The sequence below is a fragment of the Mandrillus leucophaeus genome, unplaced genomic scaffold, assembly GCF_000951045.1.
Source record: "Mandrillus leucophaeus isolate KB7577 unplaced genomic scaffold, Mleu.le_1.0 Scaffold12, whole genome shotgun sequence".
Taxonomy (NCBI): domain Eukaryota; kingdom Metazoa; phylum Chordata; class Mammalia; order Primates; family Cercopithecidae; genus Mandrillus; species Mandrillus leucophaeus.
The window spans coordinates 5,818,298-5,832,869 of record NW_012100320.1 but is presented as its reverse complement, the minus strand read 5'-3'; the positions used below and the strand labels follow the sequence as shown (position 1 = coordinate 5,832,869).

Genomic DNA, 14,572 nt, shown 5'->3' with positions numbered 1-14,572 from the left:
AGACGGGGTTTCATCGCGTTAGCCAGCATGGTCTCGATCTCCTGACCTCGTGATCCGCCCGTCTCGGCCTCCCAAAGTGCTGGGATTACAGGCTTGAGCCACCGCGCCCGGCCCTTCTAAGGCATTCTTTATTGAGAATGCTCTATTATTGTCTCTCAGATTGTGAAAAATGATGCTTTCATATTATTTCTGTTTTTCCTTCTCCCATTAGAAATAGATTTAAGATAACACTGCAACTCAAATGGTTTCTGCTTTCTTAAGTGATAAAAGAGTTGAGTCAGAGATAAGAGGTTTGTGACAGACTCCAATTTCTACAAATTGGTTAAGAGGAAAGAAAACAAAAAACTTCCAGCAAAGAAGTTGTAGCAGAAGCAATGTCTTTCAAAAGACTATTGTAAATGTGTTGTCAGTGCCTGTTGGTTTTCCATCCTAGGCTGGGTCTTCCCCACTTACTGCTCTGAAGAAGTAGTTTGGTAGGTGTTGTGACCTTGATTTTGTTTTATGTAGTGAGAAATGAAAATAATCCCTGAAGAAAAAGGAACATATGTTATTACTTTAACATTTTTCCTTCAATTTGTATTTTCCTTGGAAATGATGAACATCTCTCCAACATCAGGCACCCTCAGAATAAAATGGGTCCTATGAAATTAGAAAGCACAAGATTTGCTGCATTCATATTAGAAACCAAATTTCAGATAAATACAGATGGCACCAATTATTGTATGGGCTGCTGCCACAAGAAAAACATTTTGTTATGCAAATTTATGAACCCAACACCTGTTTCAGCAATAGTCACACCAATAACAATCTGCAAATTGGGTTGCTAAAGGCATTTTGAAGAAGTTACTTTTTCTCTGTTAGTATAACTTGACTCAACACTGATCCAGCCTGTGTTATTGATTAATCTCAAATGTTCCCATGGAGCCAAGTATTCAAAAGATCAGAATTTACATCTTTTCACTGATGGGCATCACAGTCTGGCAGACACATCTGGTCATTTGTACTCTGCACAAATTGTCAGGTAAGGCCTTCAGAGCTCACAGATTGAAATTTGAACATACCTACTGCTTGCTTATAAGCACTAAGGATAAAGATGTACTTCTTTCTATTGTTTTGTCCAAATTACTGCTGCAAGCTGATTTGCCATCTATTGTCTGGAGACATTTGGAAAGTAGAGAGAGGGAGTTCAAGGGCAAGGCCCTTTCTAGGCCTGCAGTTTTTGGTTCCTCCTTTGAATGTACTGACTTTCCCTCTTCTAGTATCTGTAGCTCCATGTATATTTCTGTAACTATCTCTATCAACTACAGGAGGGAGTAAAAACTGTGCCAAAGGTTTGTTTTTTTTATCTGCCTTGTGTGGACAATAATACTTCCTGACAGAATTGTGAGATAGTATGTAACAGCCTTGGTACATAGCAAGAACTCAATAAAAGGCAGCTGAATATAATTCCTAGCCCGATCACTTATTAGTCACATGATTTCCATATACATCCAAATTTTCTGAATTTCTAATTTCTTTGTCCAGGATAAAAAAGAATTACTCTACTTAAAACTGTTGAATGAAAATGAAAGGAATATGTATGAAAATGAATCAATATAGGCTTTGGTGCTGACAGATGTGAACTGGAATCCTGCTTCGTTCTTTACTAAACTGAATTTGGGAAAGTTACTTAGTCTCTTAGAGGCTTCGTGTTCTCATCTGTAAAATGGGAATAATAATAGCTATCTCAAAACAGTGGCAAGAACAAAATGAGTAAAAATATGTAAGTACTTTGTATAGTGTTAAGCACATAGGAGGGCACTGAACAATTGTTAATTCTCCCCTTCTGAATTGTAAAACCTAGTGAAACTCCTTACAGAGTATTAGTGAAACTAATACTCTGTAAATGTTAATTGAATTTATGTAAATGTTAATTGAATAACTTGCTCCCTAATCTTTCTCAAGAGTTTTTCCTTTTCTTGCTAGTTATTTTCTCCTCCCCTCTAACAACCACTCATCTGTTTGTATAATTGCAATAAAGACAAGTACTATAGAAAAAGTTACACTAGACTTGGGTAGAAAAAGAGATTGAGTTCTAAATCTCTGTTCTTTCTTCAAATAGATCCAAATCTACCATATTGAAATTTTACATCTCATCCATCATCTCTATCATCATCAAACATCTTGTTTTCCATAAATTTTCTACTTGGAGAAAGATTATTATTTTGACAATTTGGGGACAGAGCTACTTAATGAGAAGCCCTTGAAAGATTTAATGCAGCAAAGATTTGCTCTAGACTTTACAAGAGCCACGAAACCAGACTCTATACTGTTAAAAGCAATATAAAATTCCATTTTCTTCATCTTTGCTAGAGTTTGGCTGAGTCATTCTCATTACCTCAATTATCTTTAACTTCTTTCTTCTATTTTTTTTTTTTTTTTTTTTGAGACAAAGTCTCACTCTCGTCCCCCAGGCTGGAGTGCAATGGCACGATCTCGGCTCACTGCAACCTCCACCTCCCGGGTTCAAGCGATTCTACTGCCTCAGTCTCCTGAGTAGCTGGGATTATAGGAGCCTGCCACCACGTCCGGCTAATTTTTGTATTTTCAGTAGAGATAGCGTTTCACCATGTTAGCCAGGCTGGTCTACGAACTCCTGACCTCAGATGATCCGCCCGCCTCAGCCTCCCAAAGTGCTGGGATTACAGACATGAGCCACATGAGCCACTGCATTCGGCCTTTTTTTTTTTTTTTTTTTGACATGGAGTCTAGCTGTGTTGCCCAGGCTGGAGTATAGTGGCGCAATCTCAGCTCACTGCAATCTCCACCTCCTGGGTTCAAGTAATTCTTCCTGCCTCAGCCTCCCAAGTAGTTGGGATTACAGGTGCCTGCCATGATGCTTAGCTAATTTTTGTATTTTTTAGTAGAGACAGGGTTTTGCCATGTTGGCCAGGCTGGTCTTGAACTCCTGACCTCAAGTGATTCACCCGCCTCAGCCTCCCAAAGTTCTGGGATTACAGGCATGAGCCACCACACCTGGCCAACTTCATTCATTTTTATATTGTATGCACCTGACAAATCAGACAGAGAGGTAGATAAGAAAGAATGAAAATAGCAAACTGTCAATTGAGCTCCCTTATTCCCAAGATCAGTGTTAACACACAATTGTTGTTTTTTTTTGTGTTAACACACAATTGCTGGATTTTAATTAAAAAGCTAATTTTGAATCATAAAATCAGGTAATATTTGTTACACAAACCTGTTTAATATTTGGGTCAAGCAAGCATTTATAAAGATACGTTAAGAATACACCACATTTTAATGAAGCATAAAAACAAAGCTTCTAAGATTTACAAAGTATGACTGGAAAGTTCCCAGAGTCGCTACCACACTTCTTCAAGATTACTTCATAAACATGCCATAGCCTATTTAAGGATCAATACATACTGGATGTATTACAATGGGCAAGATGCTTTACTTCTTTGTACTTAAGTGTCTTCTGTAAACTGGAGCTAAAAAATAATACCTACAACACCTAAGCTGTTTAATATATCTGATTGATACACAGACCTAACTGACCATATTAAGTTGAAGCAAGTCGAAATTTAAAGTACCTCTGCTTTACAGTCTATAGCACACACACACTCACTCACTCACTGATTTGCCAGAAACAATTTGATTGCCTAGGCTAACAAGAAAAGAAGTCTACTTTTACAGTAAATGATGTAGCTTCGGGAAATTGGGACAATTTAGAGTCAGAAGTGAACCTAATCCAAACTATATGTCCTATGGAAGAGGAAAGTGTCCCTATGGAAGAGGAAGAGGTCCAGAGAGGTGAAGGGACTAGCTCAAAGTCGCTACTTGTGAGAATGCCAAAGCCATGGTCAGATCTCAGTATTCTGACTCGCCATCAAGTGCTTTCCACTAGACATACTAATTATTGGTAGCCTGTCTGAGGGAAATAAACCATAGCCCCAAACAGAAGTGGAATCCATGTTGGCACATTTGGGTGGTGCTACATACTCACAAATTCTCAGGATTCACTGGGAAAGTAGGGAAAGTCTTCCAAATTTCCTCACTATACATATTCTACATGTAGAGAATAGAATTTTATACTATACAGGAATCAGTCTTAATAATCTGGTTAACAGGTAGGCTCTCTTCCTCTACACAGCCCTTTACCTGATATGTCCACAGGAATCCTTTTAAACAAGTAGGGGTGCAGATCAACAAGGATATGACTATTAGCTCTTCTGACCCATCTCACAAGTCAGTGTCAACAGTTATCTATTACTATAATGTTGTATCCTAGGTAGGAGTCTCCATTATTATTCTAATTATTTGGAATCTATAAAAAGAGGGGGTATGTGCAGCAAAGAATTAACCTTACCCAAAGAGGGGTCCAGTCTTTGCCCCTGGCTACTGGGAGGTGATCTCTAGGCCCCTGGGATGTCCTGCCTGATAGAAAAGTCTTTGTCTGTGGGCTTTAGCCACCAGACAGTCTAACAACATGACTTATAATGGGTGTTTTGATCCATGCTGTATCAGCTCAGACCTCTGGAACAGTGGGAGACTAAAAGTATTCAGGAGGGGCTGGAGATTAATGGTCAACCACAAGGGCAGTGTGAGATTGAGCCCCAGTAAAAATTCTGGACATCAAAGCCTCAGATAAGCTTCTCTAGTTGCAATATTCTATGCATATTGTCACATATTGTGGCTGGGAGGAAGTAATGCAGGTAATGATGTCCATGACTCCACAGGGGTAAGATTACCAAAAGCTCTGTGTCCGGACCCCTCCTGGATTCTGTCCTATGCATCTCTTCCCTTGGCTGATTAATTTGTATGCTTTCAGTATAATAAAACTGGAGGTGTGAGCACAGCACTTTCCTGAGTTCTACAAATAGTTCTAGTGAATCATTGAATGTGAGGGTGGTGATGGGGCCCCTAAGTTTGTACCCAGCTTGTCTGAGTGAGGTGGTTCTGGGGACCTCTAAACTTGCAGGTAGTGAGTGTTGAAGTTAGGGCAGTTTTTTGGGGACTGTTCCCTCAGACTTTGCAGTTTGGTTAAATTCATTGCTTGGTGATGGTGAAAGTGAGGGTGATAAAAGATCAGGCAAGATTTAGGTATGATTCTTAAAGGGGAAGTGTATGAAATTGGTGAGTTTAGGGGCTTGTATTTGGGAAAAGGTAGATTTAGGGAAATCTCTCCTAGATGGGAGGTAAGAGATCAAAATTCTGCCAGAAAAATTAGATCCCTTTCATAAGACCCACTTCAGACCGACTGAGTGACAGTCCTGATAGAGTGACCTTACACAAATGACTTCAAGACTTACTCAAATGCAGCTATTATATATGTGATAGTTAAAACCGATGATATATGTGGAAATATCTTAAAGCTACCTCACATAAATGTGAAAACAAAATGCCATAATCATTTCAGAAACATCTTAGTGCAACTGTTACAAATTGTCCTGTATTGGACAAGACTTTCTTGACATTTCCCCTCTCAAATTAAAAAGCTCCTTCACCAAGTTTCTAAATGTTATATCTTTTCATTCCAAGTTATCTTGATTGTTGTGTTTGTGTTCCCCAACAAGGAACATTTAGATCTAAAAAACTGGGGAGTTTAAGAAAAGCAATGCACATATTTCAATTTGTCTCCAAATTTCTTATCACCTCCTAGAGTGTCTGATTTGTCTCTCCTCCGCTCCCGACGTGATGGGTTCAAATTTTTCAGAATGTAACATTTAAAAATGGGGCCTCAGCGTGAGTTTTCCCAGAGGCAGAAAGGTCGTACTTCTGGGGCGTAACCTACACGGTAAGTCACCGGGAGTGCGCTGAGCCGTGGGGGAAGGTCTGGATGGGCATTTTGGGGAGCCTCTCGCGTGTAGAAGGCAGTCTAGGGACGGCGCACCAAATGGCTAAGCGCCCGTGAATCGGCGCGCGGGGCCTCGCTCGGAAGTGGCACGGCTGGGCAGGGCCGGGGGAGTCCCGTTTCCCACCTGGATTAAGATGGATCCGACAGGGTCGTGGTTTTCAGTGTTCTGAGCCATGGCTAGGTCAAGGAATTGCTACCTCCGCGGAGGCGCGGTTTCCAAGCATGGAAACCTTCAGCCGGGGCCGCTCGTCCCCATGGCAACACTACGCGCGGCCCGGCCTGTTCCACGCTGGGAGCGGAAGGGGGCCTGGGGGCGGGGTCAGGGCAGCCTGGTCATTCCGAGAACGCCCTCCCCGGCGTGTCTCCCCCTCGCGCCGGCAGCCATGGTGCAGTCCAAGGCGGAAGCGGCTGCCAGACGGAACCGGCTTGCGAGCGCAGCTATGGCTGCGGGCGTACCCTGTGCGTTGGTTACCAGCTGCTCCTCCGCCTTCTCTGGAGACCAGCTGGTCCAACGTGAGTAGATAGGCGCCTGGGCCGACCTCCAAGGCCCCTGAGCCTCGGCGGGCGACGGACCCAGCACCTCGGCCTCTCTGGGCCTTGTCCTCGCCGCGGGCCCTGCGTTCTTCCTCCAGTCAATGGAGGCGCCCAGTCACCCCAGGTGGCTGCCCCTGGCTCTTAATTTCGTGCTTTTCTGCCCACCCGGCCCTCTTCTGCGTTCCTTTCGGCTTCTTGTGTAAAGTGAGACTGATTTCCCGCTCTGCCCAGCCCAGCCCACAGGTTTTTGCGAGGATCCGTTGAGATGAACCTGAAGGCTCTGCGGAAATTGCGCTAGGTTACAGGAGTGTAAGGTGCTGGAATTGTTGATATCGTGATGTTGCTATCCTTGCTGCTCTGGGGAGTGTTTCCTTTGAATTCTTGGTTGCTTCTTAATGTGTACATTATAAGACTTCTTAGCTTTCTCCCCTGCACTCTAATTATTCACGCCTTTCTTCTGAGGCATGGGCTCTCCGCCAACATGAGTTTTTGGGTATGACTGGGCTAGTGCTTTTGCTTATAGACCCTCATAATGGCTGTCAGACTTAGTAACTCTTAGAAGAGAGAACATGGGACTGGATCATAAGCCAACTCTACTAAAGGGCTCTGTGAAGTTGAATTATAGGTAATTCAAGACTTCTGTTTTAAGTGTTTTAAGTGTATGGCTTAGAATCAGAGTAGTGACTTAGCTGTATGATCTCAAGCAAGTCACCTAATCTACCTACCTACCTACCTTCCTTCTTTTCTTCCTTTCTTCTTCCTTTCCTTTCCTTTTCTTTCTTTTTCTTTTTCTTTTTCTCTGTTCTGTACTGTTCTGTTCTGTTGACGGGATCTTGCCCTGTCGCCCAGGCTGGAGTGCATTGATGCGATCATAGCTCACTTCAGCCTAGAACTCCTGGGCTCAAGTGATCCTCCGGCCTCAGTCTCCCAAGTAGCTGGAACTACAGGCTCACACCACGAACCTTGGCTATTTTTTTTATTTTTTGTAGAGCCAGGGTCTTGCTATGTTGCTCAGGCTGGTCTCCAACTCCTGGTTTCAAGTGATACTCCTGGTTTCAAGTGATCCTCCTGGTTTCAAGTGATCCTCCTGTCTTGGCCTCCCAAAGTGCTGAGATTACAGGCGTGAGCCACTGTGCCTGGCTACCCTTCACTTTCTCTTTTCTCTCCTTTTTTTTATTTTTATTTTGAGATAGGGTCTCACTCTGCTGCCCAGGCTGGAGTGCAGTGGCATTATCTCAGCTCACTGCAACTGCTGCCTCCTGGGCTCAAGCCATCCCCCCACCTCAGCCTCCCAAGTATCTGGGACTACAGGTGGGTGCCACCATGCCCGGCTAATTGCCCCCCCCCCCCGGCCCCCGCATCATACGGGGTTTGGCCATGTTGCCTAGGCTGGTCTGGAACTCCTGGGCTCAAGTGATCTAACTGCTTTGGCCTCCCAAAGTGCTGGGATTACAGGTGTGAGTCACCACCGCGCCTGGCCCCTTCACCTTCTATGTATAAAGTAGGGATAATTTTCACAGGATTGTGCTTAACCCAGAGTCTGGCATGTAGTAAACATTTGATAAATCATAGACATTATTATTAAGGCACATTACTATCTCTGTAACCCTCAATTTCCTGATCCTTAAAATGGGGCATATGAGCCTATTTCAGGAGTATTTGAAGGACAGATGATGTGACATTTTGAACACACTTTGTAAACTGTAAAGCATTGTATAATTATAATTTCTTTGCTACACCTGTCAAATGACAGAATTAGGTAAGATGTCCCTTCAGTGCAGATATTATATGACTTAGTTAACATTTGTGATCACTTAGAAAGTTCCTTGCTAGGGTGAAAACTTAATTATGGTATTTAACTAAGTGGTAAGTAGCTGGTCTAATTAGACCATTTTGCTACCTTTAAGCAGTGCTCCTTCCCATTTCCTCCTTTCCCTCCTTTCTTCCTTCTTCCTTCCTTTCTCTTTTTTTCTTTGTTTCATTGTAAAACTAGTACATACTTATTAAGTAAAATTTAGCATACAGAGAAAAGAAAATAGCCATAGTCTCATTACCCAACTACAAATACTGCTAATGTTTCTTTCCAGTCTGTTTTTCCAATGCAGTTTCTTAAAAAGAAATAATTGTAATTACATTTGATACACAGTTATTTCTGGTTTTTTTGTTTGTTTGTTTGTTTGTTTTTTTAAACAGAGTCTCACTCTGTAGCCCAGGCTAGGCTGGAGTGCAGTGGCACGATCTCGGCTCACTGCAAGCTCTGCCTCCCGGGTTCACGCCATTCTCCTGCCTCAGCCTCCCGAGTAGCTGGGACTACAGGCGCCCACCACCACGCCTGGCTAATTTTTTGTATTTTTAGTAGAGACGGGGTTTCACTGCGTTAGCCAGGATAGTCTTGATCTCCTGACCTCGTGATCCACCCGCCTCAGCCTCCCAAAGTGCTGGGATTATAGGCGTGAGCCACCACACCTGGCCATTTTTAAAATTTTTTAAATACACAGTTCTTATCCTGAGATTTATCAAAAATCAGTTTCTCACATTTATCCGTCTGGTGAATAAACCAGAATTTGCTCGAGATTCTTAAAGATGTAACTAACTTTCCAAAAGACTTACATGCATTTGGAATCCTATTAGCCATACATGAAAGTCTTTTGAAGACATTCTCAGGAATATTAATTATTCTGTTGGCTACAGTGCTCTGTTGTGTGCTTTAACGATCCCAATGGGCAAACGTGGTCACTGCCTTGAAGTAGCTGATTACCTGTAGTTAGCAAATGGTAACATTGTACTTCTGTAAAGTGTATTAGCATTATTGGGGGTAAAATTAATTCTGTAAAATAATCCATTTTATCTCTGTATGTAAAATGCTCTTAGATAATTCCAATTCGGGTTAAAATCAGTTGACCTTTCCATTGCCACTCGTTACTGTCATGTAGTAAAGAATAAAAGAACAGCTAGTGAGCAGATTGCTTGAATAAGGAAAAGTGAACCATAAAAGAGGGCTTGTCATTTCTTCCAAGGTTATGAGTAGGGTAGCAGTGGATAGTGTTAAAATGAAGTATTTGCTGAGCATTTATTCTTTGACTGTAATTAAAGATGGGATTAAATTAATCACAGGTTGACTCTAATTCTGAGGTAAGAGATGGAGCCCGCATAATATTTTGTCAAGTGTTTGGTGATATTAGGCTGTAGAATAGTTTTGGATTGAATTGGATCTGCCTTTTTGGGAAGGTTTGATTCTACTTCATGTATCAGCGAGAGAAACCTTTAGGGTTCTCCAATTTCTCTTTCCTTGGACATCTGATCTATCTTATCTTAGTGCTTTTAACCACCAGTGGGAAATATAACCAAATAACAGTTTATTAGAAATATTCTTAAAATAGTCCAAACGCAGTGGCACATGCTTGGAATTCCAACACTTTGGGAGGCCAGGGCGGGAGGATCATTTGAGCCCAGGAGTTCAAGACCAGCCTGGGCAACATAGGGAGACCTAGTCTCTACAAAATAAAAATAAAAATGTTAACAAATTAGCCGGGCATGGTGGTATGTGCCTGTTGTCCTAGCTCCTTGGAATGCTGAGGTGGGAGGATTGCTTGAGCCTGGGAGATCGAGGCTGCAGTGAGTTCTGATGGTACTACTGCCTTCCAGCCTAGGCGACAGAGCGAGACCCTGTCTCAGATACACACACACACTTAAAATAAGAATCACTGGGTCTCTACTATGCGTAAAGTGCATGCATGGACTTCATTAGAAACTTTTTCTTTTTGTCACTCAAAGGCCTTATTTGTGGTATTCTGTGTAGATGTCTAACATCGGATAAAAGAGGCATTACTGACAGGGTAGATTTTTTATTTTGTTTTATTTTATTTTATTTTATTTTAATTTTTTTTGAGACAGAGTCTCGCTCTGTCGCCCAGGCTGGAGTGCAGTGGCACGATCTCGGCTCACTGCAAGCTCTGCCTCCCGGGTTCACGCTGTTCTCCTGCCTCAGCCTCCCGAGTAGCTGGGACTACAGGCGCCCACCACCATGCCTGGCTAATTTTTTGTATTTTTTAGTAGTGACGGGGTTTCACCATGTTAGCCAGGATGGTCTCGATCTCCTGACCTCGTGATCCTCCCGCCTTGGCCTCCCAAAGTGCTGGGATTACAGGCATGAGCCACCGTGCCTAGCAACAGGGTAGACTTTTTAAAAGGAAATGAAGCCTCAGGATGCTTGAAGGACTTGTAATACATGATATGAGAGCAAATGTCTACACCACGGCCAGAGCTCTTTCTACCTCACATATATTTTACCAAAGTTTTACTTTATTCTGGAAAAGTATATTCTGATGAATATTTATTGAACACAGAGATAGTCTCTGTTCCAGTTACTGCAGCTAAAATAATGCCTAAGATACTGTTCCTGCCCTTGAGAGGAATGTAGAAAATGTATCCTCCATGGGCCAGGCATGGTGGCTTATGCCTGTAATCCCAGCACTTTGGGAGGCCAAGGCAGGCAAATCACTTGAGGTCAGGAGTTCAAAACCAGCCTGGCCAACATGGAGAAACCCCATCTCTACTAAAAATTCAAAAATTAGCTGGGCATGGTGGTGCAATGCCTATAATCCTAGCTACTCAGGTGGCTAAGGCAGGAGGATCACTTGAACCCAGCAGGCAGAGGTTGCAGTGAGCCGAGATCATGCCACTACACACCACCCTGGGTGACAGTGAGACCCTGTCTCAAAGTCTGAAGAAAAAAAAGAAAGAAAGTGTATGCCACACCTGTGAAAATATTAAAATGAAGATACGTAAGTTTTAACATCTTACTCTACTTCCCTAGAAGGAACTTTAGATAGAAAAGTCCATGGAAACTTGTTTGGTTTTAAAGTATGTAATGCCGACTCAGTAACTGTAGTCCATTCAGTTTCTACATCTGAACGAAATTCTTCCTTTTAGTGAAATGTAGGAATCTGGAGCTCTTATAATCATAACAAGCATTCATATGTATATCTGTACTCTTCCCAAACATGTTTTCACATTATTTAGTTTGGTCTTTGTATCCCTGTGAAGGTAGGTTGTGTCCATTTTACAGATGAAGAAACTGTGCTTTGGAAATACTAAATGACTTGCCCAGGTGCTGAAGCATATGTTCCAATTCAGAATTTGTATGCACGGGAATGTGTGAATGTAATGTGTTGAGATTCCTTAGCAGTCAGTACTATTTAAATTTAAGGTCGTGGCACTGGTGTAAGCAATGATAGAGAAGATTAACCCCTAAACGGTTTTAAATATGCTCACATTGCCTATTTGGGATGATTAATTCTGAATGGAGGGGGAAAAAATTGTTGCCGTTGAAACCAATATAGGTCTTCTGGGCAACAGAGGACCTATATTAAATGGAGCATTATTTAATATGTGTATTGTATTAAATACTTATTAAAAAGAGCATTGTGCATACCTGATAGGTAGTCTAACAATGTCTGGATTTTTATTTTCTCAATTGAGTGAACTCAGAGATGATATGTATTGGTGATTCTTACTGTACAGGATTAACATTAAAAATAAAGGGTTGTTCGAAATCATTTCTGACATCTCTTCTAGATGTAAAATTCTGTGTTATTGGCCGGGCGGGGTGGCTCACGCCTGTAATCCCAGCGCTTTGCGAGGCTGAAGGGGGCTGATCACCTGAGTTCAGGAGTTCGAGAGCAGCCTGGCCAACATGGTGAAACCCCATGTCTACTAAAAATGCAAAAATTAGCCGGGCATGGTGGTGCGCGCCTGTAATCCCAGCTACTCAGGAGGTTGAGGCAGGAGGATTGCTTGAACCCGGGAGGCAGAGGTTAAAGTAAGCTCAGATCACGCCACTGCACTCCAGCCTGGGCGACAAAGTGAGACCCTGTCTCAAAAAAAAAAAAAAAAAAAAAATCTGTGTTATTATGTTACTTATTTTTATGCAAGATTTATGTAATGCTTCTTAACTTGACTTAATGTTTTTCCTGTTTTAGTTTTTGAGAACTTAGGAATCAAGCCTTATTTTAAGGTTGCAGTAGATGACTTGTGGAGTAGAAAATTTAACCTTTTGTGTTTGAAATTCGGATGCATTTACCCATAGAAACAACCCTCCGGTCCTCAGGTTTCTGAAACTGCAGAACCAGAAAGCACAATTATATAATGGGTAAACTAGGCTTTGGAGAGTTACACAGGAAAGCCAGCCATATTCATGACATTGCTTCTTTGGAAAACATGCATTCTTCTGCAAGATTGGGAGTTTGATTCTAGGTCTGTCAGACTCCTATACTTGCAAAAGTATCTTCAAGTAATTTACTAAAGAGAACATTGTTATTTCAAAGGTAGAGGCTTTTGTGCTGCTTTGACACCATTGTCTAGGAACAGAATGGAGATAAAAGCTTAAGTCTTCAAATGTGCATTTTTCTGTAGCTACTTGAGGTATTCGGAGTGCACCCTTTGGTTTACTCTGGGAATAAGTAATTTTTACTTAAGCAAAGTTACTTATTTTGTTGTGGTAAGAGGACTCTGCCTTTGATTGGACTGTATATTTCCAAGTCTTTATTTTCTTCAAAGAATGGAAGATTGGGCCAGCAAGATGAACCACAAGGGCCTCGAGTTGTCATCACAGAGTGATTCAGTAGATGGTCTGATGAGGGCATTGATTTCAACTGATGACTGGGGTGAGGGAACTGATTGTTTTTAGCTATGATACTTAATATATTTATATTTTTTCAACCAACATTGAAAGAAGGACTGATTTTTGTGTTTATGTTTATTTAAAGAGGGAGGTTGTCATCAATCTAGGAGGAAGAGACGCTTAAATGTTCACATTTTCTCCAGACCCAAAGGGACTTCAAAAAAAAAACATGTCTACATTACATTCCAGTATGTGTGTATGTGAAATTAAAGCTCAGTATAGCTGTGGTTTCCCAAAGTTGTTCAGTTCCCAAAAGCTGGGGAGCCAAGATTCAATTCTAGTTCTATACATGTAAAATATGGTCAACTTAGCAACTAGACTGTGTGGATTCAGAGTGCAGGTGGCAGTAGGAGAAATTGCAGTAGATGATTTTACTATTAAAATGAAAACGTCTATTGCTCTCAAAATCAGTTTACAATTAGTTTATTCTTTGATGGTAGTTGAAACCTTAGTAGATAAAGTGTGGTAAGTTAAATAATAAATGAAAATGACTCTATTGGTATGCAGTTTGTTTCCTTACTTGTGGAGTAGAGAATTTGACTTTTCGTGTGAGGTTTTAGACTAGTCTTTTAGATATCGTTGATGTGTGAAATGATTATAAGGTGTTCTTTCATTAAATGGCATACCCATAAATGAGGCGGTGGTGGAGAGTAGGAGGAGAAATACCAGTGGAACAGTATTACACATTGGCCCATATTGTACAAAACCACTTATGATACAGAGAATATTGTATCATCCTGGAGGGTTCTGAGCATGTTTAGAATCAGACTTTTATTTCTGGACCATCTAACTGCTTTGTTTTTGTATGGCAAAAGGTAAAAATCTAGAAAGTATGCAGTGGTCATTTGGTTTAAGCAACTTGCTGCCTTTTCCCTCAAGGAATATGCCCCAATAATTCATCAACAAATAATGACACTCAACAAATAATGCAATCTGATATAAAATCATTTTTTGTAAGATCAAGGTGTGTCCAGAATTGGTTTCTTCCGGTGGGTTCTTGGTCTCGCTGACTTCAAGAATGAAGCCGTGGACCCTCGCGGTGAGTGTTACAGTTCTTAAAGATGGTGTGTGCGGAGTTTGTTCCTTCAGATGTTCAGATGTGTCTGGACTTTCTTCCTTCCGGTGGGTTCGTGGTCTCGCTGACTTCAGGAGTGAAGCCGCAGACCTTGGCAGTGAGTGTTACAGCTCTTAAAGGTGGTGCATCTGGAGTTGTTTGTTCCTCCCGGTGGCTTCATGGTCTCGCTGACTTCAGGAGTGAAGCTGCAGACTCTCACGGTGAGTGTTACAGCTCATAAAGGTAGTGCGGACCCAAAGAGTGAGCAGCAGCAAGATTTATTGTGAAGAGCAAAAGAACAAAGCTTCCACAGCGTAGAAGGGACCCGAGCCGGTTGCTGCTGCTGGCTTGGGTGGCCAGCTTTTATTCCCTTATTTGGCCCTGTCTACATCCTGCTGATTGGTCCATTTTACAGAGTACTGATTGGTCCATTTTACAGAGTGCT

At 41.8% G+C, this 14,572-nt stretch overlaps 2 protein-coding genes across 4 annotated transcripts in view; one reads left to right on the top strand and one right to left on the bottom strand.

The window, feature by feature from the left end:
• The window catches only part of LOC105531423 (IQ domain-containing protein H-like), a 55,790-nt gene extending 49,717 nt beyond the window's left edge, over nucleotides 1-6,073 (bottom strand). Inside the window, exons 1-2 of the mRNA XM_011969347.1 lie at nucleotides 5,982-6,073; nucleotides 5,777-5,878 (exon numbers count right to left, since the gene is read on the bottom strand). Of these exons, the coding sequence (XP_011824737.1) occupies nucleotides 5,777-5,878; nucleotides 5,982-6,032 (153 nt within the window). The 5' untranslated portion in view covers nucleotides 6,033-6,073. The remainder of the gene's footprint in view (nucleotides 1-5,776; nucleotides 5,879-5,981) is intronic.
• Nucleotides 5,751-14,572, top strand: part of AAGAB (alpha- and gamma-adaptin binding protein) — a 73,841-nt gene continuing 65,019 nt past the window's right edge. The window contains exon 1 of one of the 3 annotated variants that reach the window (XM_011968620.1): nucleotides 5,751-5,797. Coding sequence is in view for 1 of the 3 variants with exons in the window: in XM_011968606.1 (XP_011823996.1) it covers nucleotides 6,241-6,370 (130 nt within the window). In the remaining 2 variants the exon portion in view is untranslated. Of the gene's footprint in view, nucleotides 5,798-6,192; nucleotides 6,516-14,572 lie in introns of those variants that run through there. The other 2 variants (XM_011968611.1, XM_011968606.1) reach the window with 2 other exon arrangements.